Below are 25,228 nucleotides of genomic sequence, written 5' to 3' on the forward strand. Positions count from 1 at the left end.
CCAGGGCGAGGGGGGGGAGGAGTCTCAGTCGCGCATGCCCGTTGGGTCCCCCCCCGGCCCCGCCCGCATCGCCGAAGCCAGCTCTCGGCTCTTCGGCAATTTCCGTCAGTGGGCGAGGTCGGCGCAGGCGCAGTCGGCCCATCGGCGGAGGTTGGAGGGGGGGGTTGTTCGGTCGGAGGGGAGAGGCGGGGGCATCGCGCGCATGCTCAGTCGCGGGGCAAAGGAGGTGGGCGGGGCATCGCGCGCATGCTCAGTGGGGGAGAGGTGGCTCAAACGGGAAGGGGGGGGGGGAAGAGAGGAGAGGAAAGCATCGCGCGCATGCTCAGTCGCGGGGAAGGCGGTGGGCGGGGCACGTCGCGCATGCTCAGTCGCGGGGAAGGCGGTGGGCGGGGCATGTCGCGCATGCTCAGTCGCGCGGAGGGGGGGTGGGGGGAGGCACGGCGCGCATGCTCAGTCGGGCGGGAGGAGGCCATTGCGCGCAGGCGCGGTGGGGGAGGGGGGGGGGGTGCTGGAGCTCGAGTGTCGATGGCGCGGCCCCGGAGATGAGGCTCGCGGTCGGTCCGTCCGTCCGGTCATCGTGAGGCGAAATGTCCCGGGAGATGTTCGGCTTCGGGGGAGCGGGCGGGCAGGTGAGGAAAAACACCCCGCCCCCGCCCCTCACCTCACCCTCAACCCCTCACCTCCCTCCGCCCCTCAACCCTCCGCCCCTCACCTCCCTCCGCCCCTCAACCCCCTCACCCTCCGCCCCTCACCTCCCTCCCCCTCCACCTCCACCCCCTCCCCCTCCGCCCCTCACCCTCCCTCACCTCACCCTCCGCCCCTCAACCCCCTCCCCCTCCACCCCCCTCCCCCTCCGCCCCTCACCCTCCCTCACCTCACCCTCCGCCCCTCAACCCCCTCCCCCTCCACCCCCCTCCACCTCCACCCCCCTCCCCCTCCGCCCCTCACCCTCCCTCACCTCACCCTCCGCCCCTCCACCCCCCTCACCCTCCACCCCCCTCACCCTCCACCCCCCTCACCCTCCACCCCCCTCACCCTCCACCCCCTCCCCCTCTACCTCCCTCCCCCCCCTCCACCTCCACCCCCCTCCCCCCCCTCTCCCCCCCTCCACCCCCCTCCCCCTCCACCCCCCCTCCCCCTCCCCCTCCACCTCCCTCACCCTCCACCTCTACCCCCCTCCCCCCTCCACCTCCACCCCCTCTACCCCCCTCCCCCCCCTCCACCTCCACCCCCCTCCCCCCCCTCTCCCCCCCCCCCCCCTCTCCCCCCCCCTCTCCCCCCTCCACCTCCCCCCCCCTCCCCCCCTCCCCCCCTCCCCCCCCCCCTCCCCCCCCCCCCCCCCCCCTCCGCCCCTCCCCCCCCCCCTCCGCCCCTCCCCTCCCCCCCCCCCTCCGCCCCTCACCCTCCCTCACCTCACCCTCCCTCACCTCACCCTCCCTCACCTCACCTCACCCTCTGCCCCTCAACCCCCTCCCCCTCCACCCCCCTCCCCCCCTCCCCCCTCCACCCCACACAAGAGGTTAGTGTGTAAAATTAAAGCCCATGGGATTGGGGGGAATATACTGGCATGGATTGAGAATTGGTTGACAGACAGTAAACAGAGGGTCTTTTTCCGGTGGCAGGCAGTGACTAGTGGGGTACCGCAGGGATCAGTGCTTGGCCCCAGCTATTCACAATATATATCAATGATTTGGATGAGGGAACTAAATGTAACATTTCCAAGTTTGCAGACGACACAAAGCTGGGGTGGAATGTGAGCCGTGAGGAGGATGCAAAGAGGCACCAATGTGATTTAGACAAGTTGGGTGAGTGGGCAAGAACATGGCAGATGCAGTACAACGTGGATAAATGTGAGGTTATCCACTTTGGTTGTAAAAACAGAAAGGCAGATTATTATCTGAATGGTGATAGATTGGGAAAAGGGGAGGTGCAACGAGACCTGGGTGTCCTTGTACACCAGTCGCTGAAAGCGAGCATTCAGGTGCAGCAAGCAGTTAGGAAGGTGAATGGTATGTTGGCCTTCATTGCAAGAGGATTTGAGTACAGGAGCAGGGATGTCTTACTGCAGTTGTACGGGGCCTTGGTGAGACCGCATCTGGAGTATTGTGTGCAGTTTTGGTCTCCTTATCTGAGGAAGGATGTCCTTGCCATGGAGGGAGTGCAATGAAGATCTACCAGACTGATCCCTGGGATGGCAGGACTGACGTATGAGGAGAGATTGGGTCGACTCGGCCTGTGTTCACTCGAGTTTACAAGAATGAGAGGGGATCTCATCGAAACATATAAAATTCTGACAGGGCGAGACAGGCTGGATGCAGGGAGGATGTTCCCGATGGCCTGGGGAGTCCAGAACCAGGGGTCACAGTCTCAGGATACGGGGGGAGGACATTTAGGACTGAGATGAGGAGAAATTTCTTCACTCAGAGGGTGGTGAACCTGTGGAATTCTCTACCCCAGAGGGCAGTGGAGGACGAGTCACTGAGTATATTGAAGAAGGAGCCGGATAGATTTCTGGACACAAAAGGCATCAAGGGGTATGGGGAGAGAGCGGGGAATATGGTATTGAGATGGAGGATCAGCCATGATCATATTGAATAGCGGAGCAGGCCCGAGGGGCCGAATGGCCGACTCCTGCTCCTAGTTTCTATGTTTCTATTCTCGGGTTGGCGGGCTGTAACTAGTGGGGTACCGCAGGGATCAGTGCTTGGGCCTCAGCTATTTACAATCGATATTAATGACTTGGATGAAGGGACCGAGTGTAATGTCTCCAAGTTTGCTGATGATACAAAGCTCGGTGGGAGAGTAAGCAGTGAGGAGGACGCAGAGAGAGTCTGCAAAGGGATATAGACAGGTTCAGTGAGTGGGCAAGAAGGTGGGAGATGGAGTATAATGTGGGGAAATGTGAGGTTATTCACTTTGGTAGGAAGAATAGAAAAACAATATAAATGGTGAGAAACTATTAAATGTTGGTGTTTAGAGGGATTTGGATGTCCTGGTACAAGAAACACAGAAAGTTAGCATGCAGGGACAGCAAGCAATTAGGAAGGCAGATGGTACGTTGGCCTTTATTGCAAGGGGGTTGGAGTACAAGAGTAAGGAAGTCTCACTACAATTGAACAGGGCTTTGGAGAGACCTCACCTGGAGCACTGTGTACAGTTTTGGTCTCCTTATCCAAGGAAGGATAGACTTGCCTTCGAGGCCGTGCAATGAAGGTTCACTGGATTGATTCCTGGGATGAGAGGGTTGTCCTATGAGGAGAGATTGAGTAGAATGGGCCGATACTCTCTGGAGTTTAGAAGAATGAGAGGTGATCTCATTGAAAGTCTCTCAGTACCGACCCTCCGACAGTGCGGCGCTCCCTCAGTACCGACCCTCCGACAGTGCGGCGCTCCCTCAGTACCGACCCTCCGACAGTGCGGCGTTCCCTCAGTACCGACCCTCCGACAGTGCGGCTCTCCCTCAGTACCGACCCTCCGACAGTGCGGCGCTCCCTCAGTACCGCCCCTCCGACAGTGCGGCGCTCCCTCAGTACTGACCCTCCGACAGTGTGGCGCTCCCTCAGTACCGCCCCTCCGACAGTGCAGCACTCCCTCAGTACCGACCCTCCGACAGTGCGGCACTCCCTCAGTACCGACCCTCCGACAGTGCGGCGCTCCTTCAGTACCGCCCCTCCGACAGTGCGGCGCTCCCTCAGTACCGCCCCTCCGACAGTGCGGCACTCCCTCAGTACCGACCCTCCGACAGTGCGGCGCTCCCTCAGTACCGACCCTCCGACAGTGCGGCGCTCCCTCAGTACCGACCCTCCGACAGTGCGGCGCTCCCTCAGTACCGACCCTCCGACAGTGCGGCGCTCCCTCAGTACTGACCCTCCGACAGTGCGGCGCTCCCTCAGTACCGACCCTCCGACAGTGCGGCGCTCCCTCAGTACCGACCCTCCGACAGTGCGGCGCTCCCTCAGTACCGACCCTCCGACAGTGCGGCGCTCCCTCAGTACCGACCCTCCGACAGTGCGGCGCTCCCTCAGTACCGACCCTCCGACAGTGCGGCGCTCCCTCAGTACCGACCCTCCGACAGTGCGGCGCTCCCTCAGTACTGACCCTCCGACAGTGCGGCGCTCCCTCAGTACCGACCCTCCGACAGTGCGGCGCTCCCTCAGTACCGACCCTCCGACAGTGCGGCGCTCCCTCAGTACTGACCCTCCGACAGTGCGGCGCTCCCTCAGTACTGACCCTCCGACAGTGCGGCGCTCCCTCAGTACCGACACCGGGGAGTGTGGGCCTGGATTATGGGGCTCAAATCTCTGGAGTGGGGGCTCGAACCCACGCCCTCCTGACTCCGAGGCTGTTGTGCTCCTCGCCGAGCCACGGAGGACACCCATTTGAGGTAAAGCATCCTCCACAATTAGCTGCCTGAGGGCTTTAAATGTAGGAGGAATCTGCTTAAAATCAGAGCCGGGCCATTCAGGAGAGGAGTTTGGAGACATTTCTTCACACAAAGGGTGGGAGATGTGTGGAACTCCCTCCCACTAAAAGCAGTCGATGTTAGCTCAATTAATCATTTTACATTGGAGATCGATAGATTTTTGCTGGCCCGAGGGTATTAAGGGAGATGGAGCCCAGTGGGGTGGAGGGAGATGGGAGATAGATCAGCCCTGATCTCATCGAATGGCGGAACAGGCTCGAGGGGCTGAATCAGCCTCCTCCTTGTTGCAGTGGTCTCCGAGCTGGCCCTTCGCCAACCTGGATTAAAATGGAGAGCTTGTGACATGAGGCCCCCATCCTGTCCCTCCCCCCCCTCCCCCCCAGTAAAGGTTGGCCCATTTCGATTGGTCGTGTGTAATGGTGACGGGGTTTAATTGATAACGTGCCCTGTGTCACATAGAACATGCAGCGTAGAAACAGGCCACTCGGCCCAACAGGTCTATCCCGGTGTTTATGCTCCACACGAGCCTCCTCCCTCCCTACTCCATCTCACCCTCTCACCATCTCCTTCTATTCCTCTCTCCCTCATGTGTTTATCGAGCTTCCCCTTAAATCCATCTCCACTATTCACCTCGACTACTCCTTGTGGGAGCAAGTTCCACATTCCCACCGCTCTCTGGGGAAAGAAGTTTCTCCTGAATTCCCGATTGGATTTATCAGTGACGATCTTATATTTATGGCCCCCTAGTTCTGGTCTCCCCCACAAGTGGAAACATCTTCTCTCCGTCTACCCTATCGAACCCTTTCATAATCTTAAAGACCTCGATCAGGTCACCCCTCAGTCTTCTCTTTTCCAGAGAAAAGAGCCCCAGCCTGTTCAGTCTTTCCTGATAGTTATAAACCTCTCAGTTCTGGTATCGTCCTTGTAAATCTTTTTTGCACCTTCTCCAGTGCCTCTATATCCTTTTTATAATATGGAGACCAGAACTGTGCACAGTGCTCCCAGTGTGATATGGAGACCAGAACTGTGCACAGTGCTCCCAGTGTGATATGGAGACCAGAACTGTGCACAGTGCTCCCAGTGTGATATGGAGACCAGAACTGTGCACAGTGCTCCCAGTGTGATATGGAGACCAGAACTGTGCACAGTGCTCCCAGTGTGATATGGAGACCAGAACTGTGCACAGTGCTCCCAGTGTGATATGGAGACCAGAACTGTGCACAGTGCTCCCAGTGTGATATGGAGACCAGAACTGTGCACAGTGCTCCCAGTGTGATATGGAGACCAGAACTGTGCACAGTGCTCCCAGTGTGATATGGAGACCAGAACTGTGCACAGTGCTCCCAGTGTGATATGGAGACCAGAACTGTGCACAGTGCTCCCAGTGTGATATGGAGACCAGAACTGTGCACAGTGCTCCCAGTGTGATATGGAGACCAGAACTGTGCACAGTGCTCCCAGTGTGATATGGAGACCAGAACTGTGCACAGTGCTCCCAGTGTGATATGGAGACCAGAACTGTGCACAGTGCTCCAAGTGTGATATGGAGACTAGAACTGTGCACAGTGCTCCCAGTGTGATATGGAGACCAGAACTGTGCACAGTGCTCCAAGTGTGATATGGAGACCAGAACTGTGCACAGTGCTCCAAGTGTGATATGGAGACTAGAACTGTGCACAGTGCTCCCAGTGTGATATGGAGACCAGAACTGTGCACAGTGCTCCCAGTGTGATATGGAGACCAGAACTGTGCACAGTGCTCCCAGTGTGATATGGAGACTAGAACTGTGCACAGTGCTCCAAGTGTGGTCTAACCAAGGTTCAATACAAGTTTAACATAACTTCTCTGCTTTTCAATTCTATCCCTCTCGAAATGAACCCCAGTGTTTGATTTGCCTTTTTTATGGCCTTATTAACCTGTGTCGCTACTTTTAGTGATTTGTGTGTGTTTTTCTATTACATCTTTGAGTAAAGATTCCATTATCTTTCCTCCCACTGATGTTAAGCTAACTGGTCTATAGTTCCCTGGACTGGTTCTATCTCCCTTTTTAAATATTGGAATCACATTAACTGCCCGCCAGTCCTCTGGCACTATTCCCTTTTCTAATGAATTTTTATATATATGTAACAGTGCCTCTGCAATCTCCTCCCTAACTCCTTTTAATATTCGCAGGTGCAATCCATCCGGACCAGGGGTTTTATCCTCTCGAAGTTTGATTAGTTTATCAATTATCTCCCCCCTTTCTATCTTAACTGTCGTAATATCTTTTTTGATCTCTTCTAATATCTTGTTAATTGCCCTGGCACAAGGCACAAGTCAGGAGTGTGATGGAATACTCTCCACTTGCCTGGATGAGTGCAGCTCCAACAACACTCAAGAAGCTCGACACCATCCAGGACAAAGCAGCCCGCTTGATTGGCACCCCATCCACCACCCTAAACATTCACTCCCTTCACCACCGGCGCACTGTGCCTGCAGTGTGGACCATCCACAGGATGCACTGCAGCAACTCGCCAAGGCTTCTTCGACAGCACCTCCCAAACCCGCGACCTCTACCACCTGGAAGGACAAGAGCAGCAGGCACATGGGAACAACACCACCTGCACGTTCCCCTCCAAGTCACACACCATCCCGACTTGGAAGTATATCGGCCGTTCCTTCATCGTCGCTGGGTCAAAATCCTGGAACTCCCTTCCTAACAGCACTGTGGGAGAACCTTCACCACACGGACTGCAGCGGTTCAAGAAGGCGGCTCACCACCACCTTCTCGAGGGCAATTAGGGATGGGCAATAAATGCCGGCCTCGCCAGCGACGCCCACGTCCCATGAACGAATAAAAAAAAAAATTACTGGCGCAACGTAACTGTTCAATATTTCTGCCATTTCACTGTCGCTACTTGTGAGTTTATCGTGTGGATCCCTATCCCTATCCTGAATTTTCTTTTGTTATTGATGTGTCTGTACAATACTATTTTTATATTCCTAGATGATTTCGTTTCGTAGTTTCTTTTTGTTCTGTTTGTTTGTTTAACTCCTTTCCTAACCTTTTCGTATTTCCTTTGGTCATCCTCTCCTTTGTCGTCTGTGTTTGGTGTGTGCCTTTTTCTTTATTCGTCCATGGCGCGTCATTACTGGCTGGTTTTTCTCGGTTCTTAGTGGGATATATTTCTCCTGGCCTCCATTGATCGCCATTTTAAATGTTTCCCATTGCTGTTCTATTTCTTGGTTTATCAGTAAATTTTCCCTACTTCCAGTCTCATCCTCTGAAAATCAGCTTTTTTCCAATTCGTTACTTTGGTCTTTGTCTTACTAATGACTTTCTCAGTCTTTATCTTAAGGCTTATCATATTGTGATTGCTATTGCCTCGATGCTCCCCCTACGTTTACTTCTCTTATCCATTCTGGTTCATTTCCCATTACTAGATCCAGCTGTGATTCCTCTCTTGGGCTTTTTACACACTGGGTAAGGAAGGAGTCCTGCACACATTGTACAAACTCCACTCCGTCTACCCCTTTACCTACCTCTTGCCAGCATATTCGAGGATTGTTAAAATCTCCCTTGATTATTAATCAATTATCCTATATTCTTATCAAGTCATGATGAACCTTTATATAAAACACTGGTTCGGCCACAACTGGAGTATTGTGTCCAGTTCTGGGCACCGCACTTTAGGAAAGATGTGAAGGCCTTAGAGAGGGTGCAGGAGAGATTTACTAGAATGATTCTAGGGATGAGGGACTGTAGTTACGTGGACAGACTGGAGAAGCTGGGGTTGTTCTCCTTGGAGCAGAGACGGTCGCGAGGAGATTTGATCGAGGGGTTCAAAATCATGAAGGGTCCAGACAGAGTAGATAGAGAGAAACTGCTCCCTTTGGCGGAAGGGTCAAGAACCAGAGGACGTAGATTTAAGGTGATTGGCAAAAAAACCAAAGGGGACTTGAGGAAAAACTTTTTGACACAGCGAGTGTTTCGGACCTGGAATGCACTGCCCGAGGGGGTGGTGGAGGCAGATTCAATCATGGCCTTCAAAAGGGAACTGGATAAGTACTTGAAAGGAAAAAATTTGGAGGGCTGCGGGGAAGTGGGACTAGGTGGATTGCTCTTGCATAGAGCCGGCACGGATTCGACGGGCCGAATGGCATCCTTCCATGCTGTAACCCTTCTATGATTCTATATCCTGTTCTCCCCCTCGCAGTCTCTGGACGACAGCCCGATCGAGGAAGATGAAGAGGCCCTCCGAGAGGAAGACCCCAATATCGACCAGTTCAATGAGGACACGTTTGGGGCCGGGGCGTTGGGTGAGTCGTCGGCCTGCGCAGTCTCTCCGCGTGCCCGTCGAACGTCAGCGTAGAAATTCTCTCTCTTCCCCCTCCTCCCTTCTGGGACCGGCCGCCAAGAGTTCCTGATGTGAGTGAGTGCCCGTTCATCACTGGGAACCCAGACGTTTATCGGCAGAGTATTCAACCATGGAGGGCATCGCGGGCTGAACCTGATCCCTCCTCGCCCAGCACCCACCTCGGCGTTGGACAGTGATCGGGAGCAGGAACCCTGGCTGATTTCCTCTCTCTCTCTAACCCAGGGGTCACCGGACAGTGATCAGGAGCAGGAGCCCTGCCTGATTTCCCCCTCTCTCTAACCCAGGGGTCACTGGACAGTGATCGGGAGCAGGAACCCTGGCTGATTTCCTCTCTCTCTAACCCAGGGGTCACTGGACAGTGATCAGGAGCAGGAACCCTGGCTGATTTCCCCTTTCTCTAACCCAGGGGTCACCGGACAGTGATCGGGAGCAGGAACCCTGGCTGATTTCCTCTCTCTCTAACCCAGGGGGTCACTGGACAGTGATCAGGAGCAGGAACCCTGGCTGATTTCCCCTTTCTCTAACCCAGGGGTCACCGGACAGTGATCGGGAGCAGGAACCCTGGCTGATTTCCTCTCTCTCTAACCCAGGGGGTCACTGGACAGTGATCGGGAGCAGGAACCCTGGCTGATTTCCCCTTTCTCTAACCCAGGGGTCACCGGACAGTGATCGGGAGCAGGAACCCTGGCTGATTTCCTCTCTCTCTAATCCAGGGGTCACTGGACAGTGATCGGGAGCAGGAACCCTGGCTGATTTCCCCCTCTCTCTAACCCAGGGGTCACTGGACAGTGATCAGGAGCAGGAACCCTGCCTGATTTCCCCCTCTCTCTAACCGAGGGGTCACTGGACAGTGATCGGGAGCAGGAACCCTGGCTGATTTCCCCTCTCTCTAACCCAGGGGTCACCGGACAGTGATCAGGAGCAGGAACCCTGGCTGATTTCCCCTTTCTCTAACCCAGGGGTCACCGGACAGTGATCGGGAGCAGGAACCCTGGCTGATTTCCTCTCTCTCTAACCCAGGGGGTCACTGGACAGTGATCAGGAGCAGGAACCCTGGCTGATTTCCCCTCTCTCTCTAACCCAGGGGTCACTGGACAGTGATCGGGAGCAGGAACCCTGGCTGATTTCCCCCTCTCTCTAACCCAGGGGTCACCGGACAGTGATCGGGAGCAGGAACCCTGGCTGATTTCCTCTCTCTCTAACCCAGGGGGTCACTGGACAGTGATCGGGAGCAGGAACCCTGGCTGATTTCCCCTCTCTCTAACCCAGGGGTCACCGGACAGTGATCAGGAGCAGGAACCCTGGCTGATTTCCCCCTCTCTCTAACCCAGGGGTCACTGGACAGTGATCAGGAGCAGGAACCCTGCCTGATTTCCCCCTCTCTCTAACCCAGGGGTCACTGGACAGTGATCGGGAGCAGGAACCCTGCCTAATTTCCCCCTCTCTCTAACCCAGGGGTCACTGGACAGTGATCGGGAGCAGGAACCCTGGCTGATTTCCCCTCTCTCTAACCCAGGGGTCACTGGACAGTGATCGGGAGCAGGAACCCTGGCTGATTTCCTCCTCTCTCTAACCCAGGGGTCACTGGACAGTGATCAGGAACAGGAACCCTGGCTGATTTCCCCTCTCTCTAACCCAGGGGTCACCGGACAGTGATCAGGAGCAGGAACCCTGGCTGATTTCCCCTTTCTCTAACCCAGGGGTCACCGGACAGTGATCGGGAGCAGGAACCCTGGCTGATTTCCCCCTCTCTCTAACCCAGGGGTCACCGGACAGTGATCAGGAGCAGGAACCCTGGCTGATTTCCCCCTCTCTCTAACCCAGGGGTCACTGGACAGCGATCGGGAGCAGGAACCCTGGCTGATTTCCCCCTCTCTCTAAACCAGGGGGTCACTGGATAGTGATCGGGAGCAGGAACCCTGGCTGATTTCCCTCTCTCTCTAACCCAGGGGGTCACTGGACAGTGATCGGGAGCAGGAACCCTGGCTGATTTCCCCCCTCTCTCTAACCCAGGGGTCACTGGACAGTGATCGGGAGCAGGAACCCTGGCTGATTTCCCCCTCTCTCTAAACCAGGGGGTCACTGGATAGTGATCGGGAGCAGGAACCCTGGCTGATTTCCCTCTCTCTCTAACCCAGGGGGTCACTGGACAGTGATCGGGAGCAGGAACCCTGGCTGATTTCCCCCTCTCTCTAACCCAGGGGGTCACTGGACAGTGATCGGGAGCAGGAACCCTGGCTGATTTCCCCCTCTCTCTAACCCAGGGGTCACTGGACAGTGATCGGGAGCAGGAACCCTGGCTGATTTCCCCCTCTCTCTAACCCAGGGGGTCACTGGACAGTGATCGGGAGCAGGAACCCTGGCTGATTTCCCCTCTCTCTAACCCAGGGGGTCACTGGTTACCGACCCTCCTGCCCGAATTGAAATCGCAGGGGAAAGTTTGACCTAAATCGTGCAGGTTGGAGGGCAGCCTGTTTCAAACGTTGCACCTGTCCTCTGGGCACCCACTGGATTCCGTACGCACGGTCACTCGTAGCGCGAGGCCGATGGCCGAGGTTTATTTCCCATGCCCTTTGATAGAGCTGTCCAGTCAGTCCCATTGTCCCCCCTCCCGCCCTGCTCTTCCCCCATGACCCTGGAAGTGCGAGTTGGTAGGGGCAACATGTGAGCAACAGCAGGAGCAGATGTTCCCACGTGTTGGGGGGGAGACCGAAACGAGGGCCACAAATATAAGATCGTCACTAATAAATCCGATCGGGGAATTCAGGAGAGACTTCTTTCCCCAGAGAGCGGTGGGAATGTGGAACTCGCTCCCACAAGGAGTAGTTGAGGGGAATAGTGGAGATGGATTTCAGGGGAAGCTCGATAAACACATGAGAGAGAAAGGGATAGAAGGAGATGGTGATAGGGTGAGATGGAGTAGGGAGGGAGGAGGCTCGTTTGCTGGCATAGACCAGTCGGGCCGAATGGCCTGTTTCTGTGCTGTAAATTCTATATAATTTGGCAATGGTGGTGAGGAGGCCTCGGGCTGGCATGTTAATGCTAAAGGGATATGGGGAGAAAGCGGGAACAGGGGACTGAGTTAGACGATCAGCCATGATCATTGTGAATGGCGGAGCAGGCCCGAAGGGGCCGAATGGCCTCCTCCAGCTCCTATTTTCTATGTTTCAGTGGCTGCCTGGGCTCGTGCTTGAATTTACAGGCAGCTGTTGCCTGGCGAGAGTCCTTTTAGGAGAGGGTAGGGTGGGGTGGAGTGGAGGAGGGTAGAGGGGAGGCTGCCGGTTAGACATTGGTTTGACTCTCCAGAGCAGAGAGCGAAGGGAACGCGGGCTCCTGTCTGACCCTCGCACTTCTGTCCGGCTAGACGACGACTGGGAGGAGCAGCACGAGCGCATGGCCGAGCTGCGCGGCCAGACCGGGGATCCCGACGACCTGCTGAAGGAGGACAACCTGGCAGAGAGCATCAGCAAGCTGGTCATCGACAGCGAGCTGGAGGACCCTGCCATCATGAGGGCCGTGCATTCCAACCCTCCGTTGCAGGTGAGCTCCCCCCCGGGTGCGTTCAGACCCTCCGTTACAGGCGAGCTCGCCCCCGGGTGTGTTCAGACCCTCCGTTACAGGTGAGCTCATGGTGCGTTGCGACCCTCCGTTACGGGTGAGCTCGTGGTGCGTTGCGACCCTCCGTCACGGGCGAACCCGTCCGGTGCATTGCCACCCTCCGTCACGGGCGAGCTCGTGGTGCGTTGCCACCCTCCGTCACGGGCGAGCTCGTGGTGCGTTGCCACCCTCCGTCACGGGCGAGCTCGTGGTGCGTTGCCACCCTCCGTCACGGGCGAGCTCGTGGTGCGTTGCCACCCTCCGTCACGGGCGAGCTCGTGGTGCGTTGCCACCCTCCGTCACGGGCGAGCTCGTCCGGTGCGTTGCCACCCTCCGTCACGGGCGAACTCGTCCGGTGCGTTGCCACCCTCCGTCACGGGCGAGCTCGCCCGGTGCGTTGCCACCCTCCGTCACGGGCGAGCTCGTGGTGCGTTGCCACCCTCCGTCACGGGCGAGCTCGTCCGGTGCGTTGCCACCCTCCGTCACGGGCGAGCTCGTGGTGCGTTGCCACCCTCCGTCACGGGCGAGCTCGTGGTGCGTTGCCACCCTCCGTCACGGGCGAGCTCGTGGTGCGTTGCCACCCTCCGTCACGGGCGAGCTCGTGGTGCGTTGCCACCCTCCGTCACGGGCGAGCTCGTGGTGCGTTGCCACCCTCCGTCACGGGCGAGCTCGTCCGGTGCGTTGCCGCCCTCCGTCACGGGCGAGCTCGTGGTGCGTTGCCGCCCTCCGTCACAGGCGAGCTCGTGGTGCCTTCCGACTGCCCTGCAGCACCAGCGTTGGCCCCCTCTCCATTCCTGCTCTGGCCCTCCTTCCAGTTCCACTATCAGCCTCCTTCAGATTAAATCATTCCTTGGGCTGGGGGGATAAACACAGACACAGCAGGTTGAGCACTGCACCCCCCCACAGCCTGTTTAAAGCTTGCCTGCTAATCCTCTTCCTCTCCCACAGGCGCCACCTCGTCTGAACCCCAGCATGTGGGAGGGCCCCATGGCGTTTGGAGGGATCGGGAATCCTCTCCTGTCACACTTGGAGGTACGTGGATAAACCTTTTCTTAACTTCAGTTCGAGTCTTTTCCATTGAAGTTGGCCTCAGGACCTGGCTGCGACTCTGTCCTGCCCATCGCCACGGTGACGTGCCGGTTCGCAAGGCCCAGACCGGCCGGGAGCGATCGGCTTCTGTTTTCAATCCCATTGCGGCCGCTCCCGTGGTCAGTTTTTTTTTCCCCCAGCAAGCTGTCACCTTGATTGAGTTCAGTTCCGCAAAAATGTCGGGGTGGGTTTTGAACTGGCGAACTCTGGGTCATTTCCAAGCGTTGAAATGTCACTTGGAGGAGGCTGTGCAGACCTGTGGCAAGGGGGTCACTCAGTGACCTGTAGTGAGCGATGTCTCCTTACTCTCTGCCTAGCGAGATACCCCCCACTGGAGAGGGTGCAGAGACGAGCAACAGGCCAATCCCAATTGTTCATCCCAAGAGAAGCGACTTAATCCCTCAGAAGGCTGAGGGGTGACCTGAAAGATTGATTCCTGGGATGAGAGGGTTGTCCTATGAGGAGAGGTTGAGTAGAATGGGCCGATACTCTCTGGAGTTTAGAAGAATGAGAGGTGATCTCATTGAAACAGATAAGATTCTGAGGGGGTTTGACAGGGTAGATGCTGAGAGGCTGTTTCCCCCTGGCTGGAGAGTCTAGAACCAGGGGGCATAGTCTGAGGATAAGGGGTCGGCCATCCTAGACTGAGATGAGGAGGAATTTCTTCACTCGGAGGGTGGTGAATCTTTGGAATTCTCTACCCCAGAGGGCTGTGGATGCTGAGTCGTTGAGAATATTCAAGGCTGAGATGGATGGATTTTTGGACTCGAGGGGAATCAAGGGATCGGGCGGGAAAGTGGAGTTGAGGTCGAAGATCAGCCATGATCTGATTGAATGGCGGAGCAGGATCGAGGGGCCGAATGGCCTACTCCTGCTCCTATTTCTTATGCTCTTCGAGATTATGAAAGGGTTCGATAGGGTAGACGTAGAGAAGATGTTTCCACTTGTGGGGGGAGACCAGAACTCGGGGGGCCATAAATATAAGATCGTCACCAATAAATCCAATCGGGGAATTCAGGAGAAACTTCTTTCCCCAGAGAGCGGTGGGAATGTGGAACTCGCTCCCACAAGGAGTAGTTGAGGTGAATAGTGGAGATGGATTTAAGGGGAAGCTCGATAAACACATGAGGGAGAAAGGGATAGAAGGAGATGGTGATAGGGTGAGATGGAGTAGGGGAGGGAGGAGCAGGAACACCGGGATAGACCACAGTCGGGCCGAATGGCCTGTACATTCCATGTAATTCTCCTGAGAGCAGAGAATCTAAGAAGAGAAGGTTAAGGGGAGATTTAATCGAGGGGTTCAAAATCAGGAGGGGTTTTGATTGAGTAAATAAGGAGAGAGTGTTTCCAGTGGGCAGGAGGGTCGGGAACCAGAGGACGCAGATTGAAGATAATCGGGGAAAGAGGGGGAGATGAGGAGAATGTTTTTTTACGCAGCGAGTCGCGATGATCTGGAATTCGCTGCCTGAAAGGGCGGTGGGAACAGATTCAATAATAACTTTCAAAAGGGGGGAATCGGAGAGATACTCGAAGGGGGAAAATTTACAGGGCGACGGGGGGAAAGAGCAGGGACTGATTGGAGAGCTCTTCCACAGAGCCGGCACAGGCCCGATGGGCCGAGTGGCCTCCTTCTGTGCCGTGTCATTCTGTGAAATGGGGATGAGGTTGGAGGGAGGGCCCTGAGCTCTCGAGTCTGGAGAGATCCTCGGATGAGGGGACCCATCACTGAGGTGCATAAGGCATTAGGTGACACGGATAGCGTTACTTTACGGTAAACCGGGCCCGTTACGATCGGGGAGAACAGAAACGTAAATTCGGGCTGGTCAATTTAAAGCCAGCTTGAGGAGAAATTCTCTCTCCTCAAAGGTTGAATAATGTTTGATGCTCTCCCCCAGGTCCGCTGGTGGAGTCCAGGCAGGGGAGCTGGACAGAGCCTTAGATCGGTGGTTTCAAACTGAGGCAAACCATGCCAGGATTAACCCGCTCCCCGGGGACCCCCTGTAAATACAGACCCGCTCCCCGGAGACCCCCTGTAAATACAGACCCGCTCCCCGGGGACCCCCTGTAAATATTAACACACTCCCCGGGGACCCCCTGTAAATACTTACCCGCTCCCCGGGGACCCCCTGTAAATACTGACACACTCCCCGGGGACCCCCTGTAAATATTAACACACTCCCCGGAGACCCCCTGTAAATATTAACACACTCCCCAGGGACCCCCTGTAAATATTAACACACTCCCCGGAGACCCCCTGTAAATATTAACACACTCCCCGGGGACCCCCTGTAAATATTAACACACTCCCGGGGACCCCCTGTAAATACTGACACACTCCCCGGGGACCCCCTGTAAATATTAACACACTCCCCGGAGACCCCCTGTAAATATTAACACACTCCCCAGGGACCCCCTGTAAATATTAACACACTCCCCGGAGACCCCCTGTAAATATTAACACACTCCCCAGGGACCCCCTGTAAATATTAACACACTCCCCGGGGACCCCCTGTAAATATTAACACACTCCCCAGGGACCCCCTGTAAATACTGACTCACTCCCCGGGGACCCCCTGTAAATATTAACACACTCCCCGGGGACCCCCTGTAAATATTAACACACTCCCCGGGGACCCCCTGTAAATATTAACACACTCCCCGGGGACCCCCTGTAAATACTGACTCACTCCCCGGGGACCCACTGTAAATATTAACACACTCCCCGGGGACCCCCTGTAAATATTAACACACTCCCCAGGGACCCCCTGTAAATATTAACACACTCCCCGGGGACCCCCTGTAAATACTGACTCACTCCCCGGGGACCCCCTGTAAATACTGACTCACTCCCCGGGGACCCCCTGTAAATATTAACACACTCCCCGGGGACCCCCTGTAAATATTAACACACTCCCCGGGGACCCCCTGTAAATACAGACACACTCCCCGGGGACCCCCTGTAAATACAGACACACTCCCCGGGGACCCCCTGTAAATACAGACACACTCCCCGGGGACCCCCTGTAAATACAGACACACTCCCCGGGGACCCCCTGTAAATACAGACACACTCCCCGGGGACCCCCTGTAAATACAGACACACTCCCCGGGGACCCCCTGTAAATACAGACACACTCCCCGGGGACCCCCTGTAAATACAGACACACTCCCCGGGGACCCCATGTAAATATTAACACACTCCCCGGGGACCCCCTGTAAATACTGACACGCTCTCCGGGGACCCCCTGTAAATATTAACACACTCCCCGGGGACCCCCTGTAAATATTAACACACTCCCCGGGGACCCCCTGTAAATACAGACACACTCCCCGGGGACCCCCTGTAAATACAGACACACTCCCCGGGGACCCCCTGTAAATACAGACACACTCCCCGGGGACCCCCTGTAAATACTGACACGCTCTCCGGGGACCCCCTGTAAACACCGACACATTCCCAAGTTGGGGGAGTACAGAGCACGGGGCAGAATCTTAAAATGAGAGCTGGGCCCGTCCAGGGGTGATGTCAGGAAGCATTTCTTCACACAAAGGGGGAGTGGGAATCTGGAACTCTCTCCCCGCAAAAAGCTGTCGGGGCCGGGGGTCAATTGGGAATTTCAAACCCGAGATCGATCGATTTTTGTTGGGTGAGGGGGATTAAGGGTTCGGGAACCAAGGGGGGTAAATGGGGTTAAGATACAGATCAGACATGGTCTCATTGAATGGTGGAACAGGCTCGAGGGGCTGAATGGCCTCCTCCTGTTCCTGTGTAACAGGCTCGAGGGGCTGAATGGCCTCCTCCTGTTCCTGTGCAACAGGCTCGAGGGGGGCTGAATGGCCTCCTCCTGTTCCTGTGGAACCTGCAGCGCTCAGAACGTCTAACGCTCTCCGTGCCTCCCTCTTTCCCCCCCCACCCCTGCAGGACATCAGGACGCTGTCTGCATCCAAGGACTCCATCCTGCCCAAGAGGCCGGCCTTCGGGCACGACGAGGACCGGGACCTTTCGGACCGCGCCCCCCCTCCCAGGTCCTCCTCCCCCGTGATCGGGAGCCCGCCCGTGCGCACGGCCCCCATCGGGACGCCCCCCAAACAGCCCATGAGCCACATCATGAGCCAACAGGTGAGTCTCCTCCGATGTCTTTTCCTCCTTGTCTTCCCGACACCGCACCGAAAGAGGCCGTTTGGCCCATCCTGCCCATGCCGGCTCTTTGAAAGAGCTGTCCAATTAGTCCCATTCCCTCCCCACCCCCTGCAACCCTTCCAGTATTTCTCCAATGCCCCTTTTGAAAGTTATCATTGAATCCGCTCCCACCGCCCTTTTCAGGCAGCGAGTTCCAGATCGTCGCAGCTCGCTGCCTCAAAATTAAACCGTCTCCTCCGATTTTTGCCGTTCTTCCATTCCCCCGGCTCCTCCGCCCTTGCCCCGAGGCTCTGGGGAGGGTTTCTTCCAGCTCCCTCGCCCTCGCACAGACAGGAGGTGTTGGATGGGTCGTCCAGCCTGGTCTGGACCCCTTGGCGCTGTTGAGGCCTCAGCTGGAGTATTGTGTTCAATTCTGGGCCACCGCACTTCAGAGCATGAGGAGCAGGAGTCGGCCATACGGCCCCCCCCCCGAGCCTGCTCCGCCATTCAGTCGGATCGTGGCCGATCTTCGACCTCAACTCCCCTTTTCCTCCCGACCCCCGTGTCCCTTGATTCCCCGAGAGTCCAAAAATCTGTCTATCCCGGCCTTGAGTATACTGAAATATTGACAACCCACCGAGCGAAGAAATTTCCCCTCATCTCCGTCTCAAATGGCCGACCCCTTATCCTGAGGCAGGTAACCCACTCCCGGTGAGCCACCGGCCGCACAGAGTAGAAAAGGCCCGGGTCCCGTCAACAGGCACGCGTGCTGAGATCGCTGATCTTGGACCAACGGCAACAGCAGGGCGGGGGCATAAGAGCAGTCGAGGAAGCTGTGGCCGCTCGCCATCCGGTGCGGGCGGGGTGTCGGTCGGGCGTGGACGAGATCGGGCCGGGCTGTGGTGCCTCCTGTGGCCGACTGACGCGTCCCTCGCAGCTGAGGGAGACCGGGCACTCCGGTGAGGCACCAGACGACGGGGGTGGTCGGGAACCAGCCCCGTGGAACCGCTCGCTGCAACAGCGGGAGGTGAAAATAAGAGATTGGAAGACTTTATATATTTAACAAGGACACCATCTCTCTCCGATTCCTCCCTCCCTTCCTCCCTCTCCCCTCAGGCGTTTGCTCTGTGATATCCACACAATTCTCGAAGTTCCCTCACACTCCGTGTATTGGGACTGACTGAATCCCATTCCACCCATCCCTCACTCCGTGTATTATCACTGACTGAATCCATTCCACCCATCCCTCACTCCGTGTATCATCACTGACTGAATCCATTCCACCCATCCCTCACTCCGTGTATTGGGACTGACTGAATCCATTCCACCCATCCCTCACTCCGTGTATTATCACTGACTGAATCCATTCCACCCATCCCTCACTCCGTGTATTATCACTGACTGAATCCATTCCACCCATCCCTCACTCCGTGTATTATCACTGACTGAATCCATTCCACCCATCCCTCACTCCGTGTATTATCACTGACTGAATCCATTCCACCCATCCCTCACTCCGTGTATTATCACTGACTGAATCCATTCCACCCATCCCTCACTCCGTGTATTATCACTGACTGAATCCATTCCACCCATCCCTCACTCCGTGTATTATCACTGACTGAATCCATTCCACCCATCCCTCACTCCGTGTATTATCACTGACTGAATCCATTCCACCCATCCCTCACTCCGTGTATTATCACTGACTGAATCCATTCCACCCATCCCTCACTCCGTGTATTATCACTGACTGAATCCATTCCACCCATCCCTCACTCCGTGTATTATCACTGACTGAATCCATTCCACCCATCCCTCACTCCGTGTATTATCACTGACTGAATCCATTCCACCCATCCCTCACTCCGTGTATTATCACTGACTGAATCCATTCCACCCATCCCTCACTCCGTGTATTATCACTGACTGAATCCCATTCCACCCATCCATCACTCCGTGTATTATCACTGACTGAATCCATTCCACCCATCCCTCACTCCGTGTATTATCACTGACTGAATCCCATTCCACCCATCCCTCACTCCGTGTATTATCACTGACTGAATCCCATTCCACCCATCCATCACTCCGTGTATTATCACTGACTGAATGCATTCCACCCATCCCTCACTCCGTGTATTATCACTGACTGAATCCATTCCACCCATCCCTCACTCCGTGTATTATCACTGACTGAATCCCATTCCACCCATCCATCACTCCGTGTATTATCACTGACTGAATCCATTCCACCCATCCATCACTCCGTGTATTATCACTGACTGAATCCATTCCACCCATCCCTCACTCCGTGTATTATCACTGACTGAATCCATTCCACCCATCCCTCACTCCGTGTATTATCACTGACTGAATCCCATTCCACCCATCCATCACTCCGTGTATTATCACTGACTGAATCCATTCCACCCATCCCTCACTCCGTGTATTATCACTGACTGAATCCATTCCACCCATCCCTCACTCCGTGTATTATCACTGACTGAATCCCATTCCACCCATCCATCACTCCGTGTATTATCACTGACTGAATCCATTCCACCCATCCCTCACTCCGTGTATTATCACTGACTGAATCCATTCCACCCATCCATCACTCCGTGTATTATCACTGACTGAATCCATTCCACCCATCCCTCACTCCGTGTATTATCACTGACTGAATCCATTCCACCCATCCCTCACTCCGTGTATTATCACTGACTGAATCCATTCCACCCATCCCTCACTCCGTGTATTATCACTGACTGAATCCATTCCACCCATCCCTCACTCCGTGTATTATCACTGACTGACTCCATTCCACCCATCCATCACTCCGTGTATTATCACTGACTGAATCCATTCCACCCATCCCTCACTCCGTGTATTATCACTGACTGAATCCATTCCACCCATCCATCACTCCGTGTATTATCACTGACTGAATCCATTCCACCCATCCATCACTCCGTGTATTATCACTGACTGAATCCCATTCCACCCATCCATCACTCCGTGTATTATCACTGACTGAATCCATTCCACCCATCCCTCACTCCGTGTATTATCACTGACTGAATCCCATTCCACCCATCCCTCACTCCGTGTATTATCACTGACTGAATCCATTCCACCCATCCATCACTCCGTGTATTATCACTGACTGACTCCATTCCACCCATCCCTCACTCCGTGTATTATCACTGACTGAATCCATTCCACCCATCCCTCACTCCGTGTATTATCACTGACTGAATCCATTCCACCCATCCCTCACTCCGTGTATTATCACTGACTGAATCCATTCCACCCATCCATCACTCCGTGTATTATCACTGACTGAATCCATTCCACCCATCCCTCACTCCGTGTATTATCACTGACTGAATCCCATTCCACCCATCCCTCACTCCGTGTATCATCACTGACTGAATCCATTCCACCCATCCCACACTCCGTGTATTATCACTGACTGAATCCCATTCCACCCATCCCTCACTCCGTGTATCATCACTGACTGAATCCATTCCACCCATCCCTCACTCCGTGTATTATCACTGACTGAATCCCATTCCACCCATCCATCACTCCGTGTATTATCACTGACTGAATCCATTCCACCCATCCCTCACTCCGTGTATTATCACTGACTGAATCCATTCCACCCATCCCTCACTCCGTGTATTATCACTGACTGAATCCATTCCACCCATCCATCACTCCGTGTATTATCACTGACTGAATCCATTCCACCCATCCCTCACTCCGTGTATTATCACTGACTGAATCCATTCCACCCATCCCTCACTCCGTGTATTATCACTGACTGAATCCATTCCACCCATCCCTCACTCCGTGTATTATCACTGACTGAATCCATTCCACCCATCCCTCACTCCGTGTATTATCACTGACTGACTCCATTCCACCCATCCATCACTCCGTGTATTATCACTGACTGAATCCATTCCACCCATCCCTCACTCCGTGTATTATCACTGACTGAATCCATTCCACCCATCCATCACTCCGTGTATTATCACTGACTGAATCCATTCCACCCATCCATCACTCCGTGTATTATCACTGACTGAATCCCATTCCACCCATCCATCACTCCGTGTATTATCACTGACTGAATCCATTCCACCCATCCCTCACTCCGTGTATTATCACTGACTGAATCCCATTCCACCCATCCCTCACTCCGTGTATTATCACTGACTGAATCCATTCCACCCATCCCTCACTCCGTGTATTATCACTGACTGAATCCCATTCCACCCATCCCTCACTCCGTGTATCATCACTGACTGAATCCATTCCACCCATCCCACACTCCGTGTATTATCACTGACTGAATCCCATTCCACCCATCCCTCACTCCGTGTATCATCACTGACTGAATCCATTCCACCCATCCCTCACTCCGTGTATTATCACTGACTGAATCCCATTCCACCCATCCATCACTCCGTGTATTATCACTGACTGAATCCATTCCACCCATCCCTCACTCCGTGTATTATCACTGACTGAATCCATTCCACCCATCCCTCACTCCGTGTATTATCACTGACTGAATCCATTCCACCCATCCATCGCTCCGTGTATTATCACTGACTGAATCCATTCCACCCATCCCTCACTCCGTGTATTATCACTGACTGAATCCATTCCACCCATCCCTCACTCCGTGTATTATCACTGACTGAATCCCATTCCACCCATCCATCACTCCGTGTATTATCACTGACTGAATCCATTCCACCCATCCATCACTCCGTGTATTATCACTGACTGAATCCATTCCACCCATCCCTCACTCCGTGTATTATCACTGACTGAATCCATTCCACCCATCCCTCACTCCATGTATTATCACTGACTGAATCCATTCCACCCATCCATCACTCCGTGTATTATCACTGACTGAATCCATTCCACCCATCCCTCACTCCGTGTATTATCACTGACTGAATCCATTCCACCCATCCATCACTCCGTGTATTATCACTGACTGAATCCATTCCACCCATCCCTCACTCCGTGTATTATCACTGACTGAATCCCATTCCACCCATCCATCACTCCGTGTATTATCACTGACTGAATCCATTCCACCCATCCCTCACTCCGTGTATTATCACTGACTGAATCCATTCCACCCATCCCTCACTCCGTGTATTATCACTGACTGAATCCATTCCACCCATCCCTCACTCCGTGTATTATCACTGACTGAATCCATTCCACCCATCCCTCACTCCGTGTATTATCACTGACTGAATCCATTCCACCCATCCCTCACTCCGTGTATTATCACTGACTGAATCCATTCCACCCATCCATCACTCCGTGTATTATCACTGACTGAATCCATTCCACCCATCCCTCACTCCGTGTATTATCACTGACTGAATCCATTCCACCCATCCATCACTCCGTGTATTATCACTGACTGAATCCATTCCACCCATCCCTCACTCCGTGTATTATCACTGACTGAATCCATTCCACCCATCCCTCACTCCGTGTATTATCACTGACTGAATCCATTCCACCCATCCCTCACTCCGTGTATTATCACTGACTGAATCCATTCCACCCATCCCTCACTCCGTGTATTATCACTGACTGAATCCATTCCACCCATCCCTCACTCCGTGTATTATCACTGACTGAATCCATTCCACCCATCCCTCACTCCGTGTAATATCACTGACTGAATCCATTCCACCCATCCCTCACTCCGTGTATTATCACTGACTGAATCCATTCCACCCATCCCTCACTCCGTGTATTATCACTGACTGAATCCATTCCACCCATCCCTCACTCCGTGTATTATCACTGACTGAATCCATTCCACCCATCCATCACTCCGTGTATTATCACTGACTGAATCCATTCCACCCATCCCTCACTCCGTGTATTATCACTGACTGAATCCCATTCCACCCATCCCTCACTCCGTGTATTATCACTGACTGAATCCATTCCACCCATCCATCACTCCGTGTATTATCACTGACTGAATCCATTCCACCCATCCATCACTCCGTGTAATATCACTGACTGAATCCATTCCACCCATCCCTCACTCCGTGTATTATCACTGACTGAATCCATTCCACCCATCCCTCACTCCGTGTATTATCACTGACTGAATCCATTCCACCCATCCCTCACTCCGTGTATTATCACTGACTGAATCCATTCCACCCATCCCTCACTCCGTGTATTATCACTGACTGAATCCATTCCACCCATCCCTCACTCCGTGTATTATCACTGACTGAATCCCATTCCACCCATCCCTCACTCCGTGTATTATCACTGACTGAATCCATTCCACCCATCCCTCACTCCGTGTATTATCACTGACTGAATCCCATTCCACCCATCCATCACTCCGTGTATTATCACTGACTGAATCCATTCCACCCATCCCTCACTCCGTGTATTATCACTGACTGAATCCCATTCCACCCATCCATCACTCCGTGTATTATCACTGACTGAATCCATTCCACCCATCCCTCACTCCGTGTATTATCACTGACTGAATCCATTCCACCCATCCCTCACTCCGTGTATTATCACTGACTGAATCCATTCCACCCATCCATCACTCCGTGTATTATCACTGACTGAATCCATTCCACCCATCCCTCACTCCGTGTATTATCACTGACTGAATCCCATTCCACCCATCCATCACTCCGTGTATTATCACTGACTGAATCCCATTCCACCCATCCCTCACTCCGTGTATTATCACTGACTGAATCCATTCCACCCATCCCTCACTCCGTGTATTATCACTGACTGAATCCCATTCCACCCATCCATCACTCCGTGTATTATCACTGACTGAATCCATTCCACCCATCCATCACTCCGTGTATTATCACTGACTGAATCCATTCCACCCATCCCTCACTCCGTGTATTATCACTGACTGAATCCATTCCACCCATCCATCACTCCGTGTATTATCACTGACTGAATCCCATTCCACCCATCCATCACTCCGTGTATTATCACTGACTGAATCCATTCCACCCATCCATCACTCCGTGTATTATCACTGACTGAATCCATTCCACCCATCCCTCACTCCGTGTATTATCACTGACTGAATCCATTCCACCCATCCATCACTCCGTGTATTATCACTGACTGAATCCATTCCACCCATCCATCACTCCGTGTATTGTCACTGACTGAATCCATTCCACCCATCCCTCACTCCGTGTATTATCACTGACTGAATCCCATTCCACCCATCCCTCACTCCGTGTATTATCACTGACTGAATCCATTCCACCCATCCCTCACTCCGTGTATTATCACTGACTGAATCCATTCCACCCATCCCTCACTCCGTGTATTATCACTGACTGACTCCATTCCACCCATCCCTCACTCCGTGTATTATCACTGACTGAATCCCATTCCACCCATCCCTCACTCCGTGTATTATCACTGACTGAATCCATTCCACCCATCCCTCACTCCGTGTATTATCACTGACTGAATCCATTCCACCCATCCCTCACTCCGTGTATTATCACTGACTGACTCCATTCCACCCATCCCTCACTCCGTGTATTATCACTGACTGAATCC

General features: G+C 54.2%; 1 protein-coding gene across 1 annotated transcript; it reads left to right on the forward strand.

Annotated features, from left to right (window-relative positions):
• Nucleotides 1-498: 498 nt before the first annotated feature.
• LOC137318755 (protein PAT1 homolog 1-like) lies at nt 499-17,767 on the forward strand. Its single transcript, XM_067981411.1, has 5 exons — nt 499-629; nt 8,620-8,722; nt 12,146-12,321; nt 13,327-13,410; nt 17,390-17,767. Exons 1-5 carry the CDS (start codon nt 588-590, stop codon nt 17,765-17,767), a joined length of 783 nt encoding a protein of 260 aa, XP_067837512.1. The 5' UTR covers nt 499-587.
• Nucleotides 17,768-25,228: the final 7,461 nt, after the last annotated feature.

This window comes from Heptranchias perlo, unplaced genomic scaffold, assembly GCF_035084215.1.
Source record: "Heptranchias perlo isolate sHepPer1 unplaced genomic scaffold, sHepPer1.hap1 HAP1_SCAFFOLD_729, whole genome shotgun sequence".
In the NCBI taxonomy this organism is placed as follows: Eukaryota; Metazoa; Chordata; class Chondrichthyes; order Hexanchiformes; family Hexanchidae; genus Heptranchias; species Heptranchias perlo.

Excerpts from the sequence above, each read along its gene's own strand:
- LOC137318755 (XM_067981411.1), top strand. The coding sequence starts at position 588 with ATGTCCCGGGAGATGTTCGGCTTCGGGGGAGCGGGCGGGCAG. Across the intron at positions 8,723-12,145 it reads GTTTGGGGCCGGGGCGTTGG|ACGACGACTGGGAGGAGCAG; the intron begins GTGAGTCGTCGG and ends CTGTCCGGCTAG. Across the intron at positions 12,322-13,326 it reads ATTCCAACCCTCCGTTGCAG|GCGCCACCTCGTCTGAACCC; the intron begins GTGAGCTCCCCC and ends CCTCTCCCACAG.